Below are 23,159 nucleotides of genomic sequence, written 5' to 3'. Positions count from 1 at the left end.
GAGAAAGTCCTGTATTTGGGCGATTTCGATTTCCTGTACTTGGGCGATTTTGAAATCACGCGTATGATTTCAGCCCAAATTGCACTCCACTCAGTTCAATTACCAATACAATACAAATACAATACAATAATCTTTATTTAACGTGGTCAAATGTTCTTAGCTAATTAGCTACTTTACGGACATGTCACGAAAAGTAAATAAATAAACTAGAAATAATAACAGAAAGAGAAGATTTATATCTATACAATTAAAAAATTATTAAAACTAAGAGTAAATCACGATTAAAATGTAAAATTTGAGAAATCAAACATAGACATCAAGTTCTTAAATGTTCCGAATTCATCAGCGGCACGAAACTGATCCGGAAGAGTGTCATGATTTAAGACCATAGGTGGTTGTATTTACTTTGGGTAGCTCGAGGATGTTCATGCAATAGCTCTTCTATTCCTGTAGGGACTTTATACCCATGGATAGCTTTGTAGACACCGGTGGCCAACACTAATTGGTGCCTAATGTTAATTTATCGTTGCGTTAGTATCTCGCGCACTGTTAGGATTCTCTTTTGATGGGTTGTTACGTTACTATCTCGTGCCCTGTTAGGTTTCTCTTTTGATGGAGTGTTACGTTAGTATCTCGTGCATTGTTAGGATTCTTATTTAATGGGTTGTTACGTTTGTATCTCAGGTACTGTTAAGATCCTCTTTTGATTGATTGTTGCGTTTGTATCTCGCACACTATCAGGATTCTCTTTTTAGGGATTGTTATGTTGTATCTCGCGCACTGTTAGGATTCTCTTTTGATTAATTGTTACGTGAGTATCTCGTGCACTGTCAGGATTCTCTTTTGATTAGTTGTTACGTTAGTATCTCATGCACTGTTAGGATTCTCTTTTGATTAATTGTTACGTTAGTATCTCGCGCACTGTTAGGATTCTCTTTTAATTGATTGTTACGTTAGTATCTCGTGCACTGTTAGGATTCTCTTTTAATTGATTGTTACGTTAGTATCTCGCGCACTGTTAGGATTCTCTTTTAATTGATTGTTACGTTAGTATCTCGCGCACTGTTAGGATTCTCTTTTGATTGATTGTTACGTTAGTATCTCGCGCACTGTTAGGATTCTCTTTTAATTGATTGTTACGTTTGTATCTCAGGTACTGTTAAGATCCTCTTTTGATTGATTGTTGCGTTTGTATCTCGCACACTATCAGGATTCTCTTTTTGTGGATTGTTGTGTTAGTATCTCATGCACTGTTTACATTCTTTGATTGATTGTTGCGTTGGTATCCAGCGCTCTGTTAGGATTCTATTTCGATTGATTGTTGCATTAGTATCTTGTGCACTGTTATGATTCTCTTTTGATTAGTTGTTACGTTAGTATCTCGTGAACTGTTAGGATTCTCTTTTGATTGATTGTTGCGTTAGTATCTCGTGCACTGTTAGGATTCTCTTTTGATTAGTTGTTTCGTTAGTATCTCGTGCACTGTTAGGATTCCGTTTTGATTGGTTGTTACGTTAGTATCTCGTGCACTGTTAGGATTCTGTTTTGATTAGTTACGTTAGTATCTCGTGCACAGTTAGGATTCTCTTTTGATAAGTTGTTACGTTAGTATCTCGCGCACTGTTAGGATTCTCTCTTGATTAGTTGTTACGTTAGTATCTCGTGCACTGTTAGGATTCTCTTTTGATTAGTTGTTACGTTAGTATCTCGCGCACTGTTAGGATTCTCTCTTGATTAGTTGTTACGTTAGTATCTCGTGCACTGTTAGGATTCTCTTTTGATTAATTGTTACGTTAGTATCTCGCGCACTGTTAGGATTCTCTTTTGATTAATTGTTACGTTAGTATCTCGCGCATTGTAAGGATTCTCTTTTAATTGATTGTTACGTTAGTATCTCGCGTAGTGTTAGGATTCTCTTTTGATTATTTGTTACGTGAGTATCTCGCGCACTGTTAGGATTCTGTTTTGATTGATTGTTACGTTAGTATCTCGTGAACTATTAGGATTCTCTTTTAATTGATTGTTACGTTAGTATCTCGCGCACTGTTAGGATTCTCTTTTGATTGATTGTTACGTTATTATCTCGTGCACTGTTAGGATTCTCTTTTGATTGATTGTTGCGTTAGTATTTCGCGCACTGTTAGGATTCTCTTTTGATTGATTGTTACGTTAGTATCTCGTGTACTGTTAGGATTCTCTTTTAATTGATTATTACGTTAGTATCTCGCGCATTGTAAGGATTCTCTTTTAATTGATTGTTACGTTAGTATCTCGCGCATTGTAAGGATTCTCTTTTAATTGATTGTTACGTTAGTATCTCGCGCATTGTAAGGATTCTCTTTTAATTGATTGTTACGTTAGTATCTCGCGCATTGTAAGGATTCTCTTTTAATTGATTGTTACGTTAGTATCTCGCATAGTGTTAGGATTCTCTTTTGATTATTTGTTACGTGAGTATCTGGCGCACTGTTAGGATTCTCTTTATTAACTGTTAGGTGAGTATCTCGCGCACTGCTAGGATTCTGTTTTGATTGATTGTTACGTTAGTATCTCGCGCACTGTTAGGATTCTCTTTTGATTGATTGTTACGTTAGTATCTCGCGCACTGTTAGGATTCTCTTTTAATTGATTGTTACGTTAGTATCTTGTGCACTGTTAGGATTCTGTTTTGATTGATTGTTACGTTAATATCTCGCGCACTGTAAGGATTCTCTTTTGATTGATTGTTACGTTAGTATCTCGCGCACTGTTAGGATTCTCTTTTGATTGATTGTTACGTTAGTATCTCGTGCACTGTTAGGATTGTCTTTTATTAGTTGTTTCGTTAGTATCTCGTGCACTGTTAGGATTCTGTTTGGATTGGTTGTTACGTTAGTATCTCGTGCACTGTTAGGATTCTGTTTGGATTAGTTACGTTAGTATCTCGTGCACTGTTAGGATTCTCTTTTGATTAGTTGTTACGTTAGTATCTCGCGCACTGTTAGGATTCTCTTTTAATTGATTGTTACGTTAGTATCTCGTGTATTGTAAGGATTCTCTTTTAATTGATTGTTACGTTAGTATCTCGCGCATTGTAAGGATTCTCTTTTAATGGATTGTTACGTTAGTATCTTGCGTAGTGTTAGGATTCTCTTTTGATTATTTGTTACGTGAGTATCTCGCGCACTGTTAGGATTCTCTTTATTAACTGTTAGGTGAGTATCTCGCGCACTGTTAGGATTCTGTTTTGATTGATTGTTACGTTAGTATCTCATGCACTGTTAGGATTCTCTTTTGATTGATTGTTACGTTAGTATCTCGTGCACTGTTAGGATTCTCTTTTGATTGATTGTTACGTTAGTATCTCGTGAACTGTTAGGATTCTCTTTTGATTGATTGTTACGTTAGTATTTCGCGTACTGTTAGGATTCTCTTTTAATTGATTGTTACGTGAGTATCTCGCGCACTGTTAGGATTCTCTTTTGATTAATTGTTACGTTAGTATCTCGTGCACTGTTAGGATTCTCTTTTGATTAATTGTTACGTGAATATCTCGCGTACTGTTAGGATTCTCTTGATGAATTGTTACGTTAGTATCTCGCGCACTGTTAGGATTCTCTTTTGATTGACTGTTACGTTAGTATCTCGTGAACTGTTAGGATTCTCTTTTAATTGATTGTTACGTTAGTATTTCGCGCACTGTTAGGATTCTCTTTTAATTGATTGTTACGTTAGTATCTCGTGAACTGTTAGAATTCTCTTTTAATTGATTGTTACGTTAGTATTTCGCGCACTGTTAGGATTCTCTTTTAATTGATTGTTACGTTAGTATCTCGTGAACTGTTAGGATTCTCTTTTAATTGATTGTTACGTTAGTATCTCGCGCACTGTTAGGATTCTCTTTTAATTGATTGTTACGTGAGTATTTTGCGCACGGTTAGGATTCTCTTTTGATGGATTGTTACGTTAGTATCTCGCGCACTGTTAGGATTCTCTTTTGATTAATTGTTACGTGAATATTTCGCGTACTGTTAGGATTTTCGTGATGAATTGTTACGTTAGTATCTCGTGCACTGTTAGGATTCTCCTTTGATTAATTGTTACGTGAGTATCTCGTGCACAGTTAGGATTCTCTTTTTAATAATTGTTACGTTAGTATCTCGTGCACTGTTAGGATTCTCTTTTGATTTGTTGTTACGTTATTATCTCGCGCACTGTTTGGATTCTCTTTTAATTGATTGTTACGTTAGTATTTCGTGCACTGTTAGGATTCTCTTTTGATTAGTTGTTACGTTAGTATCTCGCGCACTGTTAGGATTCTCTTTTGATTAATTGTTACGTTAGTATCTCGCGCACTGTTAGGATTCTCTTTTGATTAATTGTTACGTTAGTATCTCGCGCACTGTTAGGATTCTCTTTTGATCAATTGTTACGTTAGTATCTCGTGCACTGTTAGGATTCTCTTTTGATTAATTGTTACGTTAGTATCTCGCGCACTGTTAGGATTCTCTTTTGATCAATTGTTACGTTAGTATCTCGTGCACTGTTAGGATTCTCTTTTGATTAATTGTTACGTTAGTATCTCGCGCACTGTTAGGATTCTCTTTTGATTAATTGTTACGTTAGTATCTCGTGCACTTTTAGGATTCTCTTTTGATTAATTGTTACGTTAGTATCTCGCGCACTGTTAGGATTCTCTTTTGATCAATTGTTACGTCAGTATCTCGTGCACTGTTAGGATTCTCTTTTGATTAATTGTTACGTTAGTATCTCGCGCACTGTTAGGATTCTCTTTTGATTAATTGTTACGTTAGTATCTCGCGCACTGTTAGGATTCTCTTTTGATCAATTGTTACGTTAGTATCTCGTGCACTGTTAGGATTCTCTTTTGATTAATTGTTACGTGAGTATCTCGCACATTGTAAGGATTCTCTTTTAATTGATTGTTGCGTTAGTATCTCGCGCAGTGTTAGGATTCTCTTTTGATTATTTGTTACGTTAGTATCTCGCACACTGTTAGGATTCTCTTGATTAACTGTTACGTGAGTATCTCGTGCACTGTTAGGATTCTGTTTTGATTGATTGTTACGTTAGTATCTCGTGCACTGTTAGGATTCTCTTTTGATTGATTGTTACGTTAGTATCTCGTGAACTGTAAGGATTCTCTTTTAATTGATTGTTACGTGAGTATTTCGCGCACTGTTAGGATTCTCTTTTGATTAATTGTTACGTTAGTATTTCGCGCACTGTTAGGATTCTCTTTTGATTAATTGTTACGTTAGTATTTCGCGCACTGTTAGGATTCTCTTTTGATTGATTGTTACGTTAGTATTTCGCGCACTGTTAGGATTCTCTTTTGATTAATTGTTACGTTAGTATCTCGTGCACTGTTAGGATTCTCTTTTGATTAAATGTTACGTTAGTATCTCGTGCACTGTTAGGATTCTCTTTTGATTAATTGTTACGTTAGTATCTCGTGCACTGTTAGGATTCTCTTTTGATTAATTGTTACGTTAGTATCTCGTGCACTGTTAGGATTCTCTTTTGATTAATTGTTACGTTAGTATCTCGCGCACTGTTAGGATTCTCTTTTGATTAATTGTTACGTTAGTATCTCGTGCACTGTTAGGATTCTGTTTTGATTAATTGTTACGTTAGTATCTCGTGCACTGTTAGGATTCTCTTTTGATTAATTGTTACGTTAGTATCTCGGGCACTGTTAGGATTTTTTTTTGATTGATTGTTACGTTAATATCTCGCGCACTGTTAGGATTCTCTTTTGATTGATTGTTACGTTAGTATCTTGTGAACTGGTAGGATTCTCTTTTAATTGATTGTTACGTTAATATCTCGCGCACTGTTAGGATTCTCTTTATTAACTGTTACGTTAGTATCTTGCGCACTGTTTGGATTCTCTTTTGATTATTTGTTACGTGAGTATCTTGCGCACTGTTAGGATTTTCTATTGATTAGTTGTTACGTTAGTATCTCGCACACTGTTAGGATTCTCTTTTGATTAATTGTTATGTTAGTGTCTCGCGCACTGTTAGGATTCTCTTTTAATTGATTTTTGCGTTAGTATCTCGCGCACTGTTAGGATTCTTATTTAATGGGTTGTTACGTTTGTATCTCAGGTACTGTTAAGATCCTCTTTTGATTGATTGTTGCGTTTGTATCTCGCACACTATCAGGATTCTCTTTTTGTGGATTGTTGTGTTAGTATCTCGCGCACTGTTTACATTCTTTGATTGATTGTTGCGTTGGTATCCAGCGCTCTGTTAGGATTCTATTTCGATTCATTGTTGCATTAGTATCTTGTGCACTGTTAGGATTCTCTTTTGATTAGTTGTTACGTTAGTATCTCGTGCACTGTTAGGATTCTCTTTTGATTAATTGTTACGTTAGTATCTCGCGCACTGTTAGGATTCTTATTTAATGGGTTGTTACGTTTGTATCTCAGGCACTGTTAAGATCCTCTTTTGATTGATTGTTGCGTTTGTATCTCGCACACTATCAGGATTCTCTTTTTGTGGATTGTTGTGTTAGTATCTCGCGCACTGTTTACATCCTTTGGTTGATTGTTGCGTTGGTATCTAGCGCACTGTTAGGATTCTCTTTCGATTGATTGTTGCATTAGTATCTTGTGCACTGTAAGGATTCTCTGTGGTGGATTGTTACGTAAGTGTCTCGCACATTGTCAGGAGCCTGTTTTCATGAATTGTTACGTTAGTATCTTGTGCACTGTTACCTCTCTTTTAGTGGATTGTTACGTTAGTATCTCGCGCACTGTTGACATTCTCCTTTGATTGATTGTTACGTTAGTATCTCGCACACTGTTAGGATTCTCTTTTGATTAATTGTTACGTGAGTATCTCGCGCACTGGTAGGAGCCTGGTTTCATGAATTGTTACGTTAGTATCTTGTTCACTGTTAGGATTCTCTTTTGATGGATTGTTATGTCAGTATCTCACGCACTGTCACGTAGGATTCTCTTTTGATTAATTGTTACGCTAGTATCTCGCGCACTGTTAGGATTCTTTTTTAATGGATTGCTACGTTTGAATCTCGCGCACTGTTAGGATTCTTTTTTAATGGATTGCTACGTTTGAATCTCGCGCACTGTTAGGATTTTCTTTTGATTGATTGTTGCGTTTGTATCTCGTATACAATCAGGATTCTCTTTTTGTGGACTGTTACGTTAGTGTCTCGCACACTGTTAGGATTCCCTAATGATAAATTGTTACGTTAGTATCTTGCGCACTGTTCAGATTCTCTTTTGGTGGATTGTTACGTTTGAATCTAGTGCACTGTTAGGATTCTCTTATATATTGATTTTTGCGTTCGTGTCTCGGAAACTGTTAGGATACTCTTTTGATGGACTGTTACGTTAGTATCTCGAGCACTGTTGAGATTTTTCTTCCATTGATCGTTGCGTTAGTATCTCGCGCACTGCTAGGATTCTCTTTTGATGGATTGTTATGTTAGTATCTCACGCACTGTCACGTAGGATTCTCTTTTGATTGATTGCTATGTAAGTATCTTGTGCACTGTTAGGATTCTCTTTTGGTGGATTGTTACATTTGAATCTCGCGCACTGTTAGGATTCCGTATTGTTCAAATGTTTCGTTAGTATCTCACGCACTGTTAGGATTCTCTTTTGATGGATCGTTACATTTGAATCTCGCGCACTGTTAGGATTCTCTTTTGATTAATTGTTGCATGAGTATCTTGCACACTGTTAGGGATCTCTTTTGATGGATTGTTGTATTTTATACGTTAGTGTTTCGCGCATCAGTAGGATTGATCTACCCCATGTTTTGCCCACCTTTCCTTCTCAATGTCAAGTAAAGTGAAAAACGTGCACAAAAACTTTTTACACTACTTTATTTAGGTGTATTTCCTTGTAAGTTATGTGCATATTTATCGCGTACATGTCCTGTTCCAGAAAATGTAAGGATTCTAAAATACAAAGCAGGTTTAGGGAGATGGGAGTACTTGATATTCAGGCGGGTGTTGCCATGTTGTACTTTTAAATGAAACAAACTTGTGAAATCGTGTTTGTAATTGACAGAATTGGGGGTTCATTTAAAGTCCTATCTTATTCTTCTCATAGATTTCACGAAAAAGATTGGTATGAAGAAAGAGACCAAGGACCAATGTCAACTGTAGTAGGCGAAAGAATTGGGGGTCGATCCGCCACCGTCCCCCACCACGCCCACCTCTAATAGACAGTTTTTTAAGTTTGTATAAAAATTGTCTACCTTGTGGTAACAACACCATCTTGTAATACGCATGTGTATTCAGACAAATATTACAAATAAATGTTGCTACCACAAGGTAGACAACATTTATACAAACCTAACAAACTGTCTATTAGAGGTGGGCGTGGTGGGGGACGGTGGCGGATTGACCCTCGATTTTCGCGACTTTCTCCTTCCTCTCCACGTTTAATAATACCTGAGGCCTTTTCATTTCTTCATAACTTCATCTTGCCATCTGACACAGACACAATTAAGCGCCTTATTCGGTCATACTCAACTAGCTATAAATAAAAATAAATATTCACAACGAAACCACAGATTCAATGCACGCACTGCTCAAGTGTTTGCAGCCTCGTATGCAACAATAAAAATAAGCACCGAGAGAGTGCTCGTGTTTCATCGAGCTCCAGACGAAAACATTGACTAGGCAAGAGGCTGCAGGCTGTATGGCAAACAAATTAAAATCATAATTGCTTGCTCAATGCAATAACGACCTTTCACTGGAGGAACAGCATGGGCATTCTTTTCTCGCATTTCGTTTTTACTTTGAGTGTGCAACCAACTTCTGAAAATTAAAGAAAAGACAATGGTTTGTCAAATCAATTCTCGGCTTTTGATTTTTACTTATTATGTTAAAAAAAAAACAACGAAATCAAAACACAAGAAAAACGTAATCTCAAAATAAATCTTAAAAATCTGCTTCTGAACACCTTGGAGGAAAAGAATGGACAGTTTATTTCACTTTATTTTCCTTTTTTCTTGTCGCCGGATGGTGTGGTTTTAACTCTTGCCACTGAGTTTGTACTTTAAACCTTATATTTTAAACGAGAACTGAATTGCATCGCAACAAGAAAAGCTCTAACAAAATATTTCAAACATTATTGACGTAACCTTACTGAGTCACTTCAGTTCGATAATTTGGGTTAGACAAAACATTGAAGCAAAGACTGGTTGAGGCAAAAAGGTTTAAAAAGTTACAGGAATCTAATCAAAGAAAATCGAGAGGTTTTGTCACCTTTCTGCGATTTCACCGAACTTCTTCTCTGACTTTTTTCATGGGTCACAATAGGATAATCTACTCACGAACTGAAAGGTCGTAATTTCACTGGCTTAAATTCTGGCCAGTAAGACATAACTCAACGACAAATTCTAGCAGTAATTCTCAAAGGGAATACGATGACGGGAAAACTCAACAGGCAACCACAGCAAACCACGACAGTGATCGCAACGAGAACGTAGCAAAACAAAAGAACTAATGAGCGGAACAATGGCTAACATGTGCGTTTTGAAACATCGTACCTTTCTAACCTTCCTCTGCAAAACAATAACGTGAAATCACAATAATTTTTATGGTCAGAAAACAGGGATCCCGGCATGAATTAATAGCATTTGTATTTGGAACTCTGCGCTGCTCTTATATACATATATATGTAATGTTGAGGTTTAAATTGTGGCGCTCTAGAGGACGAAATTCCTTAAATTAATATAAATTCATTTTTCAATCGTCGTTTTACTTGGGGTTTCCGTTCTGACTGCTTAAGCTCCTTAATAAGAAATTGGTTTCTTTGAAAGAAATGAAAAGTATGATAAAGAGCTTTCTCACCTGACATGAGTACATGTACATCATTTATATCATTTCTTTCACATCACTAACAATTCATCCGTGACTGCAATCTCATCATAAACCACTGATCAACTGGAAGACACAAGTTGAGTATAGAAAGTTGGCACATTTGACAAATAACTCCATTTAATATTTAATGAAACATATATTATACCATATTAACGAGTTAAAACTGATTTCCAGACATTTTTATCACAAAGGAATTTAACAAAGGCGAGCAGCCGTTTTGATAGAGTTTACATTCGCACGCTAATTCCAGGTGACAACATAAATTCGATTTTTTTTTTTGCATTAAGTAGAACAAAAAAGGAATTAAACTGAATATATAATTAGTGCTGAAAGTCACTTAAAAGGTGTGTATTTATTCCACTTACAAACCACATTTTTTCCTATTCTTTAAAATATAATTTTAATCAGACGTGTTAGCGAAAGGGAAAGAAATGGGTAATTTTCTGTTCCATGAGGTAGTTAAGCGTATCAAGAATTTGACATATTTAATTCAGTTTTCTACAAGGAAACCTTGCCAACATTTATTATTTATTGCAAATACTTAGTGCAAGACTTGTTGATATTTTGTGAAATAATGAAGGCATACCATTAAACAACTTTTAAGGGGTATGGAACTGACTTTTTCTAAAAACAAATACATGACCAGTCAAAATGAGCTAATAAATTGGCATGAAAAATGAGTTGGAAGTGGTGTAGAGGAGAAGATCCTTATTTACAAGCTAAAATTTCAACTATTCCCAAAAAATTAGAGCCAATTTTCCCCTTCCTTTACTTTTTTTTCCTTTTTGGATCCATTAATTAATTGACTGACTGTTTGATTGATCAACTGTTTTCTTACTTAATAACTGATGGCAAATTGTGTCTTACACTCAGGAAAAAAATAATTAAATTGAACCTTGACACACTTAGACACTTAGATAATAATATATAGTGTTCCTAACCCTTTAATTCCCAAGATCTGATTGTTAATTCTCCCCTCTAGCTACTGCACATTTCCTTGTAAATCAGTTAAGAGAATTTAGTGTTAGATCAAGATAACAACTTCTACCTGATAAGTTGGAGTTTTCTCATCACCTTTTTGCAGGACAATGTATGGGTATAATAGGGAGAAATTCCATGTTAATCACTTCTGGGAGTTCAAGGGTTAAGCGCTAAACAATAATGATCATAACTACAATGGTTTAGTCCTGAACCCAGGGGTCACTTTATCAAAGGTTCTGGAAACTTCATGGGCCGTAAAGCTGATCTGTTTTCATTCAAAACGATGATGAGGGTGTAAAAAGGTTTGAAAACTATTAAAATTAAACTATCATCTGAGGAAACAAAATGGTCAGGTAAGGGTGCCAGAACCTGCTTCTTTATTGCTAACATTTTGATTCTAAAGTAAGGGTTCAGGTCTGTTTGGTTATCGGAACTTTTGAGAAACAGGACCCAGGACTGGAAAATTGAGGTTTTGCACAACCCATGTGTTACAGGATTGGAGGTTAAATGCAGGGTTTTAATCAAGAATGGCAGCCAATTCACACTAGGTAGTTTGTGAAGTTGATTTGTGGAAGAGGTTTTGAGGTACAACAATGTTTTGGTGCGACAATCTGTAGCTTAACATGAAAATAACAATGACATTTTTTAAAGCCATTCTATTTTGCAGTGATGTATTTTAAGTGCATATTTTGTCTTGAACTGGCAAAGTCACATCTGATCCTCAGCAAAAGTTAATGTCATTACTTTGGATATGATATTAAATTACATGACTGGTCACATGGTTCTAAATGTGCCAGAAAGTTTCATGGAAGGTATACATTATTACATTTACTTCCTCTATCAAAATCCCTCTTTAAGCTTTTCAAACGCATGGGATTAGCCAGACCTCAATGTTCTGGTCCTGACTTCAGGACTACCATGAAATGAGGTGTTAAAAAAACTATCTATTAATATAGATTTCCTGTGTGGGAAAGAGGAAAAAGTGTCATTAGCCAAAATTCTGAATCACGACTGATAAACCCAATTAACATTTTTGCCAAATGAATGGTGAAAGAGATAACAATTCCTTAATTTTCCATCAGTCCTTCCTATGAATAAATTGTAAAAGGCACAAAGTTCATTCAATTTTCCACAAATTCTGCCCAGAGTAAATGCACTTATCAGAAATGAAGTATTCTTGTTTGTTTCACAATGTTGTCACTTCTGATGTAGATTGCAACATTTTGACAGCATACTGCTACTCTTTTCACACAATAAAACTTTTATTTTCAAACAGGCAAGAGACAAAGTTCTGCATTGCAGCTTCTTTGTATGAAATCTTTAAAGAAGCATGAAGAAAAAAAGTAAGGAAAGCCCCTACAAAGAGTTATCCATTTTGGACATCTGCTCATGATAAGAGTCTCCCTCTGGCCCTGATGAACACATCTTTACCCCCATAAATTGACACCTAAAGGCTGGCAGTAACCTTAAGCTTTACTTGTTTCCTCTTGAGAAACATCAATCCCTGAACAGCTCTCTTGATAATAATAGTGCCTTAGTGTAACAGCCACCCCTCCCTAATTTATTTTAGTGCCAATCTGCTGGAGATAATTGTATCACAGGTGCTACAATGTGATTGGCTGTGCTACTTGCTATCTATTCCTTGACAAACAGTGTGTAACGTGATTGCTTGCAACATTATGTGGTTTCAAGCAAAAATGAAATAAAAACACGAGCTTGTCTTTTTGTTAAGTTTTGAACCACTGAAATCTTTTTACTGAACAAAATAAGATTATTTGTTTTTAATTTCAACATGTGATAGTTGATTCTGGCTTTACCTTTAGCAACTATCACGCTGTGGCAATTTCAAGCTCTTAATCTAATTTTGAAGTAGAAAAATATGATCCACATCTTGACCAATTTGCAAGCACATAAAAATATCTTTCATCATCTACATGTACACAAAATAAAATTCTCCCAGAATCTTGAGAAATGACCTTCACTACACAGTTTGTTACAAGGGTGCCTTGTCAATGTGGTGTTTTATTTGATTTGTTGTTGACAGGACTGCATTCACCCTTGCTGTTACGAAACGCAAGTCAAATTTAGAATTACTGATCAAAACATAGCCACTGTGCTCAGAGTCTAATATAAATTTGAATGTCCTGCACTTAGGCATTTTAAGAATAATAATGTACATTAACCCATGGTTGAGCAGCCTCATAGATCTGCCGGTCATTAAATCTAGAAAAGGCAGCCAAAATATTATAATGAAAACGAAATATTCTTAAAAACAGGTCAAGAAGTTACCTTACTTCTACCGCGTTGACTACGTGGCAGGTTATCTTCGCCAAGCTGTGCATGTCCAAATGACTTACTGTTATTGCTAGCTCAAGGCGGGTTTTGCAGCCATTGAAATCCTTTGATTTCCATTCAAATATGACAACATAGACGTGGGTAACCATGCTTTTAAATCCACAAAATATGTGAAGGTCGATTTTCTCCAATAACCATCATGATCCGCCATGTTGTATTTTCTTACAAGTTTCCAGTCCTCGTGAAATTTATTCGCGGGAACGCGGCAAAAAAGCGCAGGAGCACTAAAGATTCGCGAACATTACACCGGCCAAAAGTTTCATTTATAAGTTATCAGTATAAAATTTACCTTTCCATAATGATAGGGCGAAGATGTCAAGATTTAATGAAACTTTGAATTTTCAACTTTCGTTTTAAAAATTTACCAAAATTTGCGTTACATTTACTTAACCTACAACAACCTAAGAGACTGAGTATGAGTTCCCCATGAAACATTATTATTATTATTCCAACTCTCTCGCTTGGACAAAAATTTAATGTCACGCCAGCTCATGTCTCATGCCTAAACGAAAATATAGCTTGCAACAGTATGGTCTAGGAAATATGCAACATTTATCTTCTACTATCACAAGTGTATGTAGAATGATGACGCTGACCGCCTTTTAAGATTCCAAAGGGTTACCTGAAGGTTCGAAAGTTTTCTTCTAATTTACAAAAAAAAATTCAACTCCGGATCCTGTGAGCAGCAAGGCTCTCGCTTTCCCACGACATATCAAGGTTTTTGTTTCCTTCTTCTATTTCTTAGCGATCTCTTAGGCATTCTTCACCATGTTGATTATTTATTGTATTGATTCTCAATAGCCAGAGCAGCAGTACTTTTTGAACCGCGTGGAGTTGTTTCCGAAATTACAGTGTCTATGAATGAGTGTTTGGCACACTAATTTGGATGACGATTTCCGAAAGGTTAGGTTAATATCTGGAATCTCAAAATGCAGTGAAATGTAAATTGCTCCACATACTTTTTCAAAGCAGAGATAAAAATTATGACGTCTCTTCATGGAGCATACTCCTCATTTTACTGACATATATCAGTAACATAAAATTCACTTTGCTAAATTTCCTTCCTGTTAACACGTTTTATCAAAAAATAATAATAAAAACAAAAAACAAAAAATATAGGGGGATGAAAAGAAAGGCGAAAGGGATTTGTCACAGAATACGTAGATCAAGCTGAAGTTCTCTAAAGCACCCCCTTCCATCCATCGACAAAAATTTTATTTGGTAACTTATATAAAAAACAACGTCGTTTTTAATAGTCATTTGGTCCATTTTAGCGTAAAGCGACGCATGAGGTGTTACTGTATTCCGACAGTTGGATCGGCCCCGTGCTACCCGTCGGGCCTCATTCTTTTCCTATCAGGTGTTCAGAACATTGTTTTCTTATATGCACCACCACCCACCATTTGTTTCTAGTATTATTCCCTTCCGCATTGCAGAACAGCAGAAAGAAATAACACAACTTGGATGAGCTTCAAGAACTCTTCATGGCTTTAATCACTAAAGCTTCCTGCTACTGGATGCGACCCATGTGCGAGGATTTTAAACAACGGAAACGAATGATTAACACTGCTCTACATTTTAGCAACAACCGCCAATCTTAGGGCACAAGTGAAGGTGGCACAACTCACGAAAGGTTGGGAACTAATTAGCCATAAATCGCCCTTGTCGTCTCTATTCCTCATGCCTTTGCGTTCTTCACCTCCCCAGCCATCCCTCGTTGCATAAATGATATTTTTCAGCCCACAGAGTAATGCGCCAATCAATTCGAAGCTTCAACATCTTCCAAAGCGACCCACGGGCATTTGATTTGCGTCTGTACCTTGCCTGTCTGGGGTGGAGTGGGGAATTTGAACCGAAAGTTTTAAGTCTCTTCAGCGGAATACACGTGTTAAATCGTTAAATGTGTGGGTGTTTAAGGTAAAGAGTTCACTTTCGCGAGTGAGTGACACGGAAGAAAAGTTATACAAGTTCTAAGTTTTAAAGCTTGGTATATGAGTAGACAGTCATGGTCGCTGATTTTGCCTTTTACAGAAAAATTGGACGTCAAATCTGGCAGTTGAGTAGGGCATTTGAACACAATTTTAGCCTCAAGGGACGAGAATTTGAATGAAACAATCTGCAGAAGTTCAAATGCCCGGGGAAGGGATGTCGAAGCTACCATTTGATCGACGCATAAGTTTTGCAAAAAGCAGAACAAAGTAAAAGAGAATCCAGACATTTCATGTGGTTTTTCAAGTTTAGAAATTCACATGTTTAAAATTCATTAATTTTAATGTAACAGGTCTAACTGGTTGTCAAGTCTCGACAACCCTTCCTTAGTTATCACCTGACAGGAAATTTGAACATGAACAGAGGAAAAGAAGAAAAAACAAATACGCGACACCTCAATACAGCACGCGGTTTTTCGATCGTTCGGTTTAAGGTCTACAAATTATTTTTCGAGAGTTTCACGATATAACATTTCTGCGAGATTTATATCCCCGGGAAGAAGGCACAGGCTTCAAAATTCACTAACTAATTTCCCCTCTGACTAGCGACGGACACAAAATGTCTATTTCACACACAGCACTTCAGGAATATTCGATCTTTGATGACCCGTTCTCTTCTGGCTCTCTGAGATAACAAAAAGGACAATGTATTGTCGATAAAATGTGAAAGCTGTTTGAAAAAAAAAATAGTAAGGACGCGATATTAAAAGGTCCATATTATTTCCTGACGGCTAGTCATCGATTACCGAATTAACTTCCGACATGCACCAACCACTAAATCCTAGCTACGCTAATACAATAATAAATTCCGACAAAAGCCGTACCTCCAAAATGCTGGTGATCCCTTTTCCATCAACATACTGCTGATAGATCGTATCAAAAATTGTACCGGTGGGTAAGAAATCATAGGCATTAGATCAAACCCTATGGCTAATAAACAATGTTCAAAATTTATTGATGAACGAGACAATTTTTGATAAGCGACGTTCGCTAGTAATTTATTTAATTAAGCATATGCCAATAAAATGTACACCTTTTAAACTGAAATTTCTTACTGTTCACCGCACCAAAACAGATACAAAAATCGCCTCACTATAGCATATTTTTTTTTACGATCTTCGAACCTAAAGCTGAAAATCTATTAACTCTGTACCATTCGCATGCGAGCTATTACGATGGTTCACAACAACTTGCGCCAGTTTCTCCACGACAACTGCTTTCCTGATTTCGTGACTTAAAGCTACGTTCGAGAGGTCTAGGCGTCAGAATATCTGATCATTGAACGACCGGCCTTATTAATGTTTCCTTATCATCAGCCGGGATCTCAAGCAGATCTCAGTTGTGAAGTGGATTTTAGACGACACAAAATAGCTTATATGCAAAACAACTTGGCAGTCGTGGTCTACTGAAAGAGCTATTTTAGAGCATTCAACGGTGATTTGGAGAGTTATAAGTGCATTCTAATAACTGATTTGTTTGAACGGCTTGCATCTACTAAAAAAAAAAATTTTGCGGAGAATTCGGCGAGGGGTAGCCAACTATATATCACAAACCTAATAGCTCAGATCTAAACCTATTTCTTTTGCAATTGAACCGTTGAAGTATTCACCGTTCAGTTCTAGTTTTAGTTTCAAGCAAGTTGCTCGCCAACAGAACAAGTTATGACAATGCATGATGGTTTGAAAAATGAAGAACGAGGAAGCTCTTTAATTATAAGTTTATTCACTAAACTGTAACGAGGTTTAAGGTTTAAAAAACAGGTCGGTAATACACGCAAATGATCATTTTCGCGTTCATGTCTGTAAACCAAGGGTGCTGGCATATTCTCTTCTCACCGAAATTCCAGTTCAATAACTGCAGCCACTGTATTGAACATTAGCGGAATAAATGGTTCAGTTTTCAAATGGATGGAACAGATATATATATAGAGATATATCTATATGTGCGTGCGTGAGTTCAAATAGATACACACATATGCATATATACAAACACATAGTAAAGTGATCCACTTCAATTGTTACACTAGCCTTGGTATCAATATGTTCCAGAAGGATTTTGAAAGTTCAGAAGCAAATAAGTTTTCGGCTGAAGAGCGAAAAGAAAAAAACAATAAAAAACGAAAACAAAAATTCACATAAAAAGACAAAAGAATATTTTACAGGTAGAACGCTTTTATTATCACACCACGTTTTAGCTTCTTTTTTTTAAATTTTAACAAAAAGTCTATCCAATTTTAAGCTCCTAACTAAATGGCAACGGTGCGGTCAGACAAAATGTAACGAACAAAGCGAGTGAGAGGCTTTGCTAATGTCGTGTGGAAATCCCTTCCTTTGTTTGCTGCCTCAGTGAAAATGACTGGGCAGACGGCACTGTTTTATTTAAATTACTGATGTCTGGAAGAGATCACAAACATAATTAGTGTTGTTATGGAATAATTCAAGCTTCGATGGATTTTAGAGAAAAATTTGACAGGTGAATGTAAAGAAAACATGAAATTTGCACGGATCGTCTTGGTGAAATTGTAAACGAGTTTTTCGCCACCTTAATTTTACTAAATGATCTATGGTTTAGTGGCAAAGCGGGGCATCGGATTGACTGTTTTTGCGCCGTAATGTCTCATCCTTAAAATTAATGAAGACAAGAAAAGAGTTGGAGAGAGAAATAGGAAAATTAAAATAAATGAAGGGCTTCTCTTATTCGTTAACGAGAAGCTTTCAATAATACGCAGATGCCAGAGATTCGTAAACATTTACAAATAGCTTTATTCACCCAAGACAAAATAACTTAAAATAAGATGAATTTGGTTTTTACCGAATTAAATGATTCCTTTGAAAACATCCGACTTACTCTGTCGTCTCTCCACGTAAATTATTAAAAGCACCAAAGACAGCTGTCGGTTTGTTTTTGTTCATTTCCCGTCATTGTTTTTGTTCAAATTCGATTGACTTGCTCTCAGCCGTAAACAATTCGGGTGGTTTATTTCAGCGAACCGATTGCATGCGCCAAAGAACAAATGCGTGCCCCACTGTATTGCACGCGGCGTCAATTGCGCCTATATCCCGCCCCACTTATTAACACGGCCTAAAAGACTCGAGCGCCGAAACAAAAGCTACTACGACGTCAAAAACACGTCTAGACAATACAATAACCCTGTCTAGACGTTGACGGGGGACTTCGCACAACACACAACATTTTACATGTATGCATTTGTTTGTCTTAGTCAGCCGCACGCAATTGGCTCTTTCAACCTTCACAATGATGTGGTTGGCAGCAGTAGACATCTTTCACAAAAGACTACCAAGTGTTTTCGAAGACAACCTGTTCTGTCGCTATTATCAGGCAAAGTAGTGAATTATTCACACATTTCGAGTTTTAGTTCTCTCTGGAAGACAGTACCAAGGCGAAGCCACGAGATCCTTTAATTTACATCATCTTCTTTTTAACAAGTATATCGTCAAGTTTGCTCTAAGTGGTTTCGGGTCGCGAGTGGATTAGAAGACTAACGTTTCAGTCGTAGATTTCGCGAATTTTTGTCACCGGCAGACGTTTTTTGAGTTATTTTAGCCCTGAATATCACATGTTCAGATGTCAGAGCAACAACGAACAATAACGGTCCAAGCAGGAAGCCATGCACAGAGCATGTGCAGTGAATAAACGACCCGTCGATCGTCTGCTACAGAGAAAGGCTTTTAGACGCAGACTTTGACACGACGCGCTCTTGTAACGTATTTGGGTGAAATTAAGCTTCGCGAATGGAGCGGGGCAAGTTTTGTCGATCAGACAACCCGCTTATTGACGAAATCCTACAGAAATATCGCGACTGCTCGACAGACTCCATCACTGGCCCTAAAGGTTTCACCGCGAAGAAATCATGGCCAGACAGCATTGCTAAACATAGCTCATATGTTGCGTCTACTGAACATTCTAGGCTGATAAGCAAGACGGTCACAGTAAGAATGCCACCGCCGAAGGGACATGACGGATTCAACTTCAAGGAAACAATTATCGACAGTATTCCTTTAGCTTGCTTCAGCTCTGGGGGCGAAAAGCGCGTCTGTTACACCGAACTTGTGAATAAAGTGCTCAAGGATTTTGACAGCAAAGAGATAAACGCAAATCGAGACCGACTTCAGATCTATTGTCCGCGCTGCACGCCGCATCAGCTGGAATTGTTTAAGCTGGCTGGGGTCTTGTCTTGGTCGGCTACTTCGGCAAGTTTTATTTCCAAGACTGATTCATTTCGCTTGATCGGGATTTTAACCGCAAGCGAGGTACCAAAACGGCCAAGCCGTATCTTCCCAGTGGACAGTTTGGAAGTGTACCACGAGTGTTTTGGCGGATGCGTGGGAACTCTAGAAATTGACAAGTACACAGATCCCTACGCCAAGTGCATTACATGTTCACAATGTGATGGAGTGTTCTCTCCGCGAAGGTTTGTCATTCACAATCATTCCTCAGGCGAAATTCACACTTGTCACTGGGGGTTTGATGACGCGAAATGGCGCTTGTATTTAATGTTGTGCAATGAACAACCCACGATACATGTCCAAAAACTTTGGGAGATGCTTATGAATAAGTTTTCGGACGGACATCGTTGGAAACGTGCATCGCCCCCGAACGATCAAGATTCAGACGTGAACGAGCGCGACAGAGACGCGAGTTCTCCCAAAAAACCTCGCGTGGAACAATCGCGAGAGTCGCGTGAAGAACAAAATGATGACAGCGACACAATCGAGAGAGGGGACAACACCAGCAGTGGTGCTAGTGGAGATATCGTCGGCAGAAGGTCCGCGTTTAGGCCGTGGTCCCCTCTCCACGGTCGGGCAAAAAGTGCCGAAAATTCCAATCCGAGCGGGACACATTCGTTGTCCATAATGTCGAGTTCTCCCGCTCGCCTCTTCGCGCCACATACCATTCCGTACTTGGCGAGCGACTCGTATTCTTCGCGGCATCCTCATAGTTTTCATAGCCACCCTGAAATACGAAAAACGATTCCTAAAGTCGAACCATTGAGAAGTCCCGGAACAGTTTCGCATACTGTTAGCGAAATTCTTGCGACCCCGTCAGCCAAAGATCCGAGATCGCTGGAGAAAACCGCAAAGGAAATGCTAGAGGTAGTGGCTCAGAATGAAAGATGGTGCGGCTATGAAAATTCGTTCAGTCCAAACCGAGAAAGCGACGAGTCGAACGGAGGTGAATTTAGTTTATGGGAGGAGCGCTTTCAACAAATACTCATGAACTTGAACAAGAACGATAGGCTTCCCTCCTCGCCTAGGGAATTAAGTAGCTTGTTAGCCAAGGATATGAAAGATTTGTTTGCTAAGCACGCGGGAGAGAAAGTGAAAAATCTTACTGAAGAGCGGGACAAGCTTCGTTCAGAACTAGGTTCATTGCAGAAAGAACATGCTAGAAAGATGGAAGAAGCTCTTCAAGAACTGAAAAGTGTTCAAAAAGAACTTCGAATGATTCAAACAAGCCAGCGCCTCGAACTGGAAAGCTTGAACGAGAAAAACATGAAACTACAACTCGAGGTCAAGAAATATAAAGCTGAAAAGGACGACATTCTGTCAATGAATTCCAAAGAAACCATTAATGTTTTGCAACAAGATGTTCGAGACCTATCAAAGAAACTAGAAGAAAAAGACAGCTATTGTCGCGAGCTCGAAAACGAAATTAAAGGATTCCACTCGTGGATCAACAATCAAAGATTACATAATGCTGGTTCTCAATTTATCTACACTGTGAACAATCCCAGACAAGATTCGGAGTCGGTAATTAGAAGTCGCCACATGCTAAATGGTACAAGTGCGGGTGGTTTTACCCACAAATCAAGTGTTAACAAAACGAATGGCGCGCTCCACAGCGCCGAAAGTTCTGAAGATGAACATTGAATTTAAAAAAACATAACACGAATGTTACACGAAGTCTAGAAGTTGTCCAAAAAAATGTTTTGTATGTTGCGATCAGTGAATATAATCTTTAATTTGCGCAACCGAGAAGTGAAGATTATTTTATATCCAAAAAAAAAAAAAAAAAAAAAAACACTTCTAGACACGAAGTGCGCGACAGATTGAAATATCAAGTTCCCATTGAGTTCAAACTTGAATTAAGGGCTGATGTGAAATGTGTGATGTTGATTTCTGTCTGCCTTCCTTTCTCTCGCCGAAAACAAAAGAAAAACATTCAAGAAAAATACAGAGAGAAATGGGAGCCACATGCAAGAGAATCCAACCTTTATTTTGGCGCCCTGAGCGAGATTTTGTTAGTATTAATTTTAATTCAAGATGCAAATCGAATTTTAATGGTAGATTTCTTAGGGAGCCTTTTAATACATAGCATAGAATCGTCTTTCAGACGAAGGCTAAACAATTCTCTATCTTCTTTAATGATGCTCTTTGTTATTTACATCAGGCTTTCCATTATCTACCCACTAACCGCTGTTTCGACCTCATGAACTAACGAGATCAAAGCTGGCAACAAAGTGTTCCGTTTTAACCCTAAGACAAGCTTAAAAAACTCTAAATCTGCCTTCCAAACGAGTGAGAACCCTTCTTCTGTGGAACCAAATTCCTAAAAGGAAAAAGGAGGAGAAAAAAATGAAGAGGAAAAATCTAGACTTGACATAAATAAAAATGCACTTTGTTTCATTTAAACATCTTAGTCAAAATAATGGGTTTAAGGCTCCAGGCGAATGGCGTACCACCAATTGTTTGATATTCGCATGCCGTGTTTTTTTGTTCTTGGCGACTCCGGGCAGACATAACAATCTTTAAGTTGTGTTATTGAACAGGAAACCGATATTCCAAGTCTCAAAACAACGGGGCTAGGTGTAATTTGAGAAGAAAGGCTATTGTGTACAGTCTGCGCTCGATTCCAAATGATAACAGCGGATGTAAAGTTTCCAAAGCGAGTCCAACCATCAAGTTAGAGTTACAGACACTCGCACGTTGGAGTAGTTATTTCAATTTCTTTCAAAAAGAGTATATTTTACAGAAAATCTGACATGCTAAAAATAGCTTCAGGTGAGAGCTTATATAATTCAAGTGGCTCTGTTTTTAGACAACTGCTGAGAGGCCAAATATAAATCCGAAAACGGGAATGACTAAACAACTTTAACCGTAAACCTCTTTTAGAAAACAGTGAGTTGAGTACATGAACTTGCAAATTTCCTTCTAATTCTCACGAAAATACGCTAAACCGGTTTTAATGACCATTTGGAGTTGAACGACTTTAACAAAGTGTTATATCCTAAGGGTGCATGAATTATAAATCAAAATGATGCAGATAGAAAGAGTGGTGAATATTTTTAAATCAAGGAGTGTTGTCATCCAAAGGAACACGAAATCTACGTTTGATTACGGAACTTTCTTAAAAAATCAAATCCGTTTTTTTATTCTTCAAATACAAAATTCTATACTTGATGTTTAAGGCTAAGTGGATTTTGTGTACAATATCTTCGATGTCGATTTCGTCTTGTAAATTACTAAGTTTTCGACTGAAGCTAACTTCTTATCAGATTCTCGAAAATTTTGATCGTGTTTTTACATAATCCTACAGCAGATGTATAGCGGCATTACTTTAATACCACAGAGCCAAATATTGACAATCTAAATATTCCAGACAAGAATAATTAGGCAATTGAGACGAATATGCTTACGGCGTGAGATAAAATTGAGATAACATAAAAGCAATTTTCCGCCGTGTGGTCATGGATCAGTGAAAGTTTGATTAATTACTTAGAGAGCTTTTTTTTGTTCATAAAAATGTTATGTCCGGCGGACAGTGTATTAAGACGAAAAAAACCCTCAAAATTATTTCTGCATGTGTCTTGCATGCATGATTTTCTCGGAAGCAGTTGAACAGAAAACGCGCGTGACCGCGGACGTTATTTCGCGTTAACGCTACTTGACGTGACAATGAGTGCGCGAGAAAAATTATCAACTTTGGAACCGACGTCTGAAG

The 23,159-nt window shown here is 37.5% G+C and overlaps 2 protein-coding genes and 1 long non-coding RNA gene across 3 annotated transcripts in view; 2 read left to right on the top strand and 1 right to left on the bottom strand.

Annotated features, from left to right (window-relative positions):
• Positions 1-8,204, top strand: part of LOC136283496 (uncharacterized) — an 18,265-nt gene extending 10,061 nt beyond the window's left edge. The window contains exon 4 of the mRNA XM_066172457.1: positions 8,093-8,204. Coding sequence (XP_066028554.1) covers positions 8,093-8,204 — 112 coding nt within the window. The remainder of the gene's footprint in view (positions 1-8,092) is intronic.
• A 169-nt stretch (positions 8,205-8,373) lies between these two features.
• Positions 8,374-13,371, bottom strand: LOC131798912 (uncharacterized). The gene is made up of 3 exons (XR_009341349.2): positions 13,144-13,371; positions 9,844-9,936; positions 8,374-8,805 (listed from the first exon to the last, which is right to left on the bottom strand). It is a non-coding gene; the product is annotated as an uncharacterized lncRNA (long non-coding RNA).
• A 5,034-nt stretch (positions 13,372-18,405) lies between these two features.
• Positions 18,406-21,844, top strand: LOC131798910 (ski oncogene-like). The gene has a single exon (XM_059116573.2). The coding sequence runs from the start codon at positions 18,950-18,952 to the stop codon at positions 21,086-21,088; it is 2,139 nt and encodes a 712-aa protein (XP_058972556.1). The 5' UTR covers positions 18,406-18,949; the 3' UTR covers positions 21,089-21,844.
• The last annotated feature ends 1,315 nt before the right edge of the window (positions 21,845-23,159 follow it).

This window comes from Pocillopora verrucosa, chromosome 9 (assembly GCF_036669915.1).
Source record: "Pocillopora verrucosa isolate sample1 chromosome 9, ASM3666991v2, whole genome shotgun sequence".
Taxonomy (NCBI): domain Eukaryota; kingdom Metazoa; phylum Cnidaria; class Anthozoa; order Scleractinia; family Pocilloporidae; genus Pocillopora; species Pocillopora verrucosa.
This window is presented reverse-complemented; position numbering and strand designations above follow the sequence as displayed.

Bases quoted from the DNA above. Each gene is read 5' to 3' on its own strand.
- LOC131798910 (XM_059116573.2), top strand. From the start codon at position 18,950: ATGGAGCGGGGCAAGTTTTGTCGATCAGACAACCCGCTTATTGACGAA.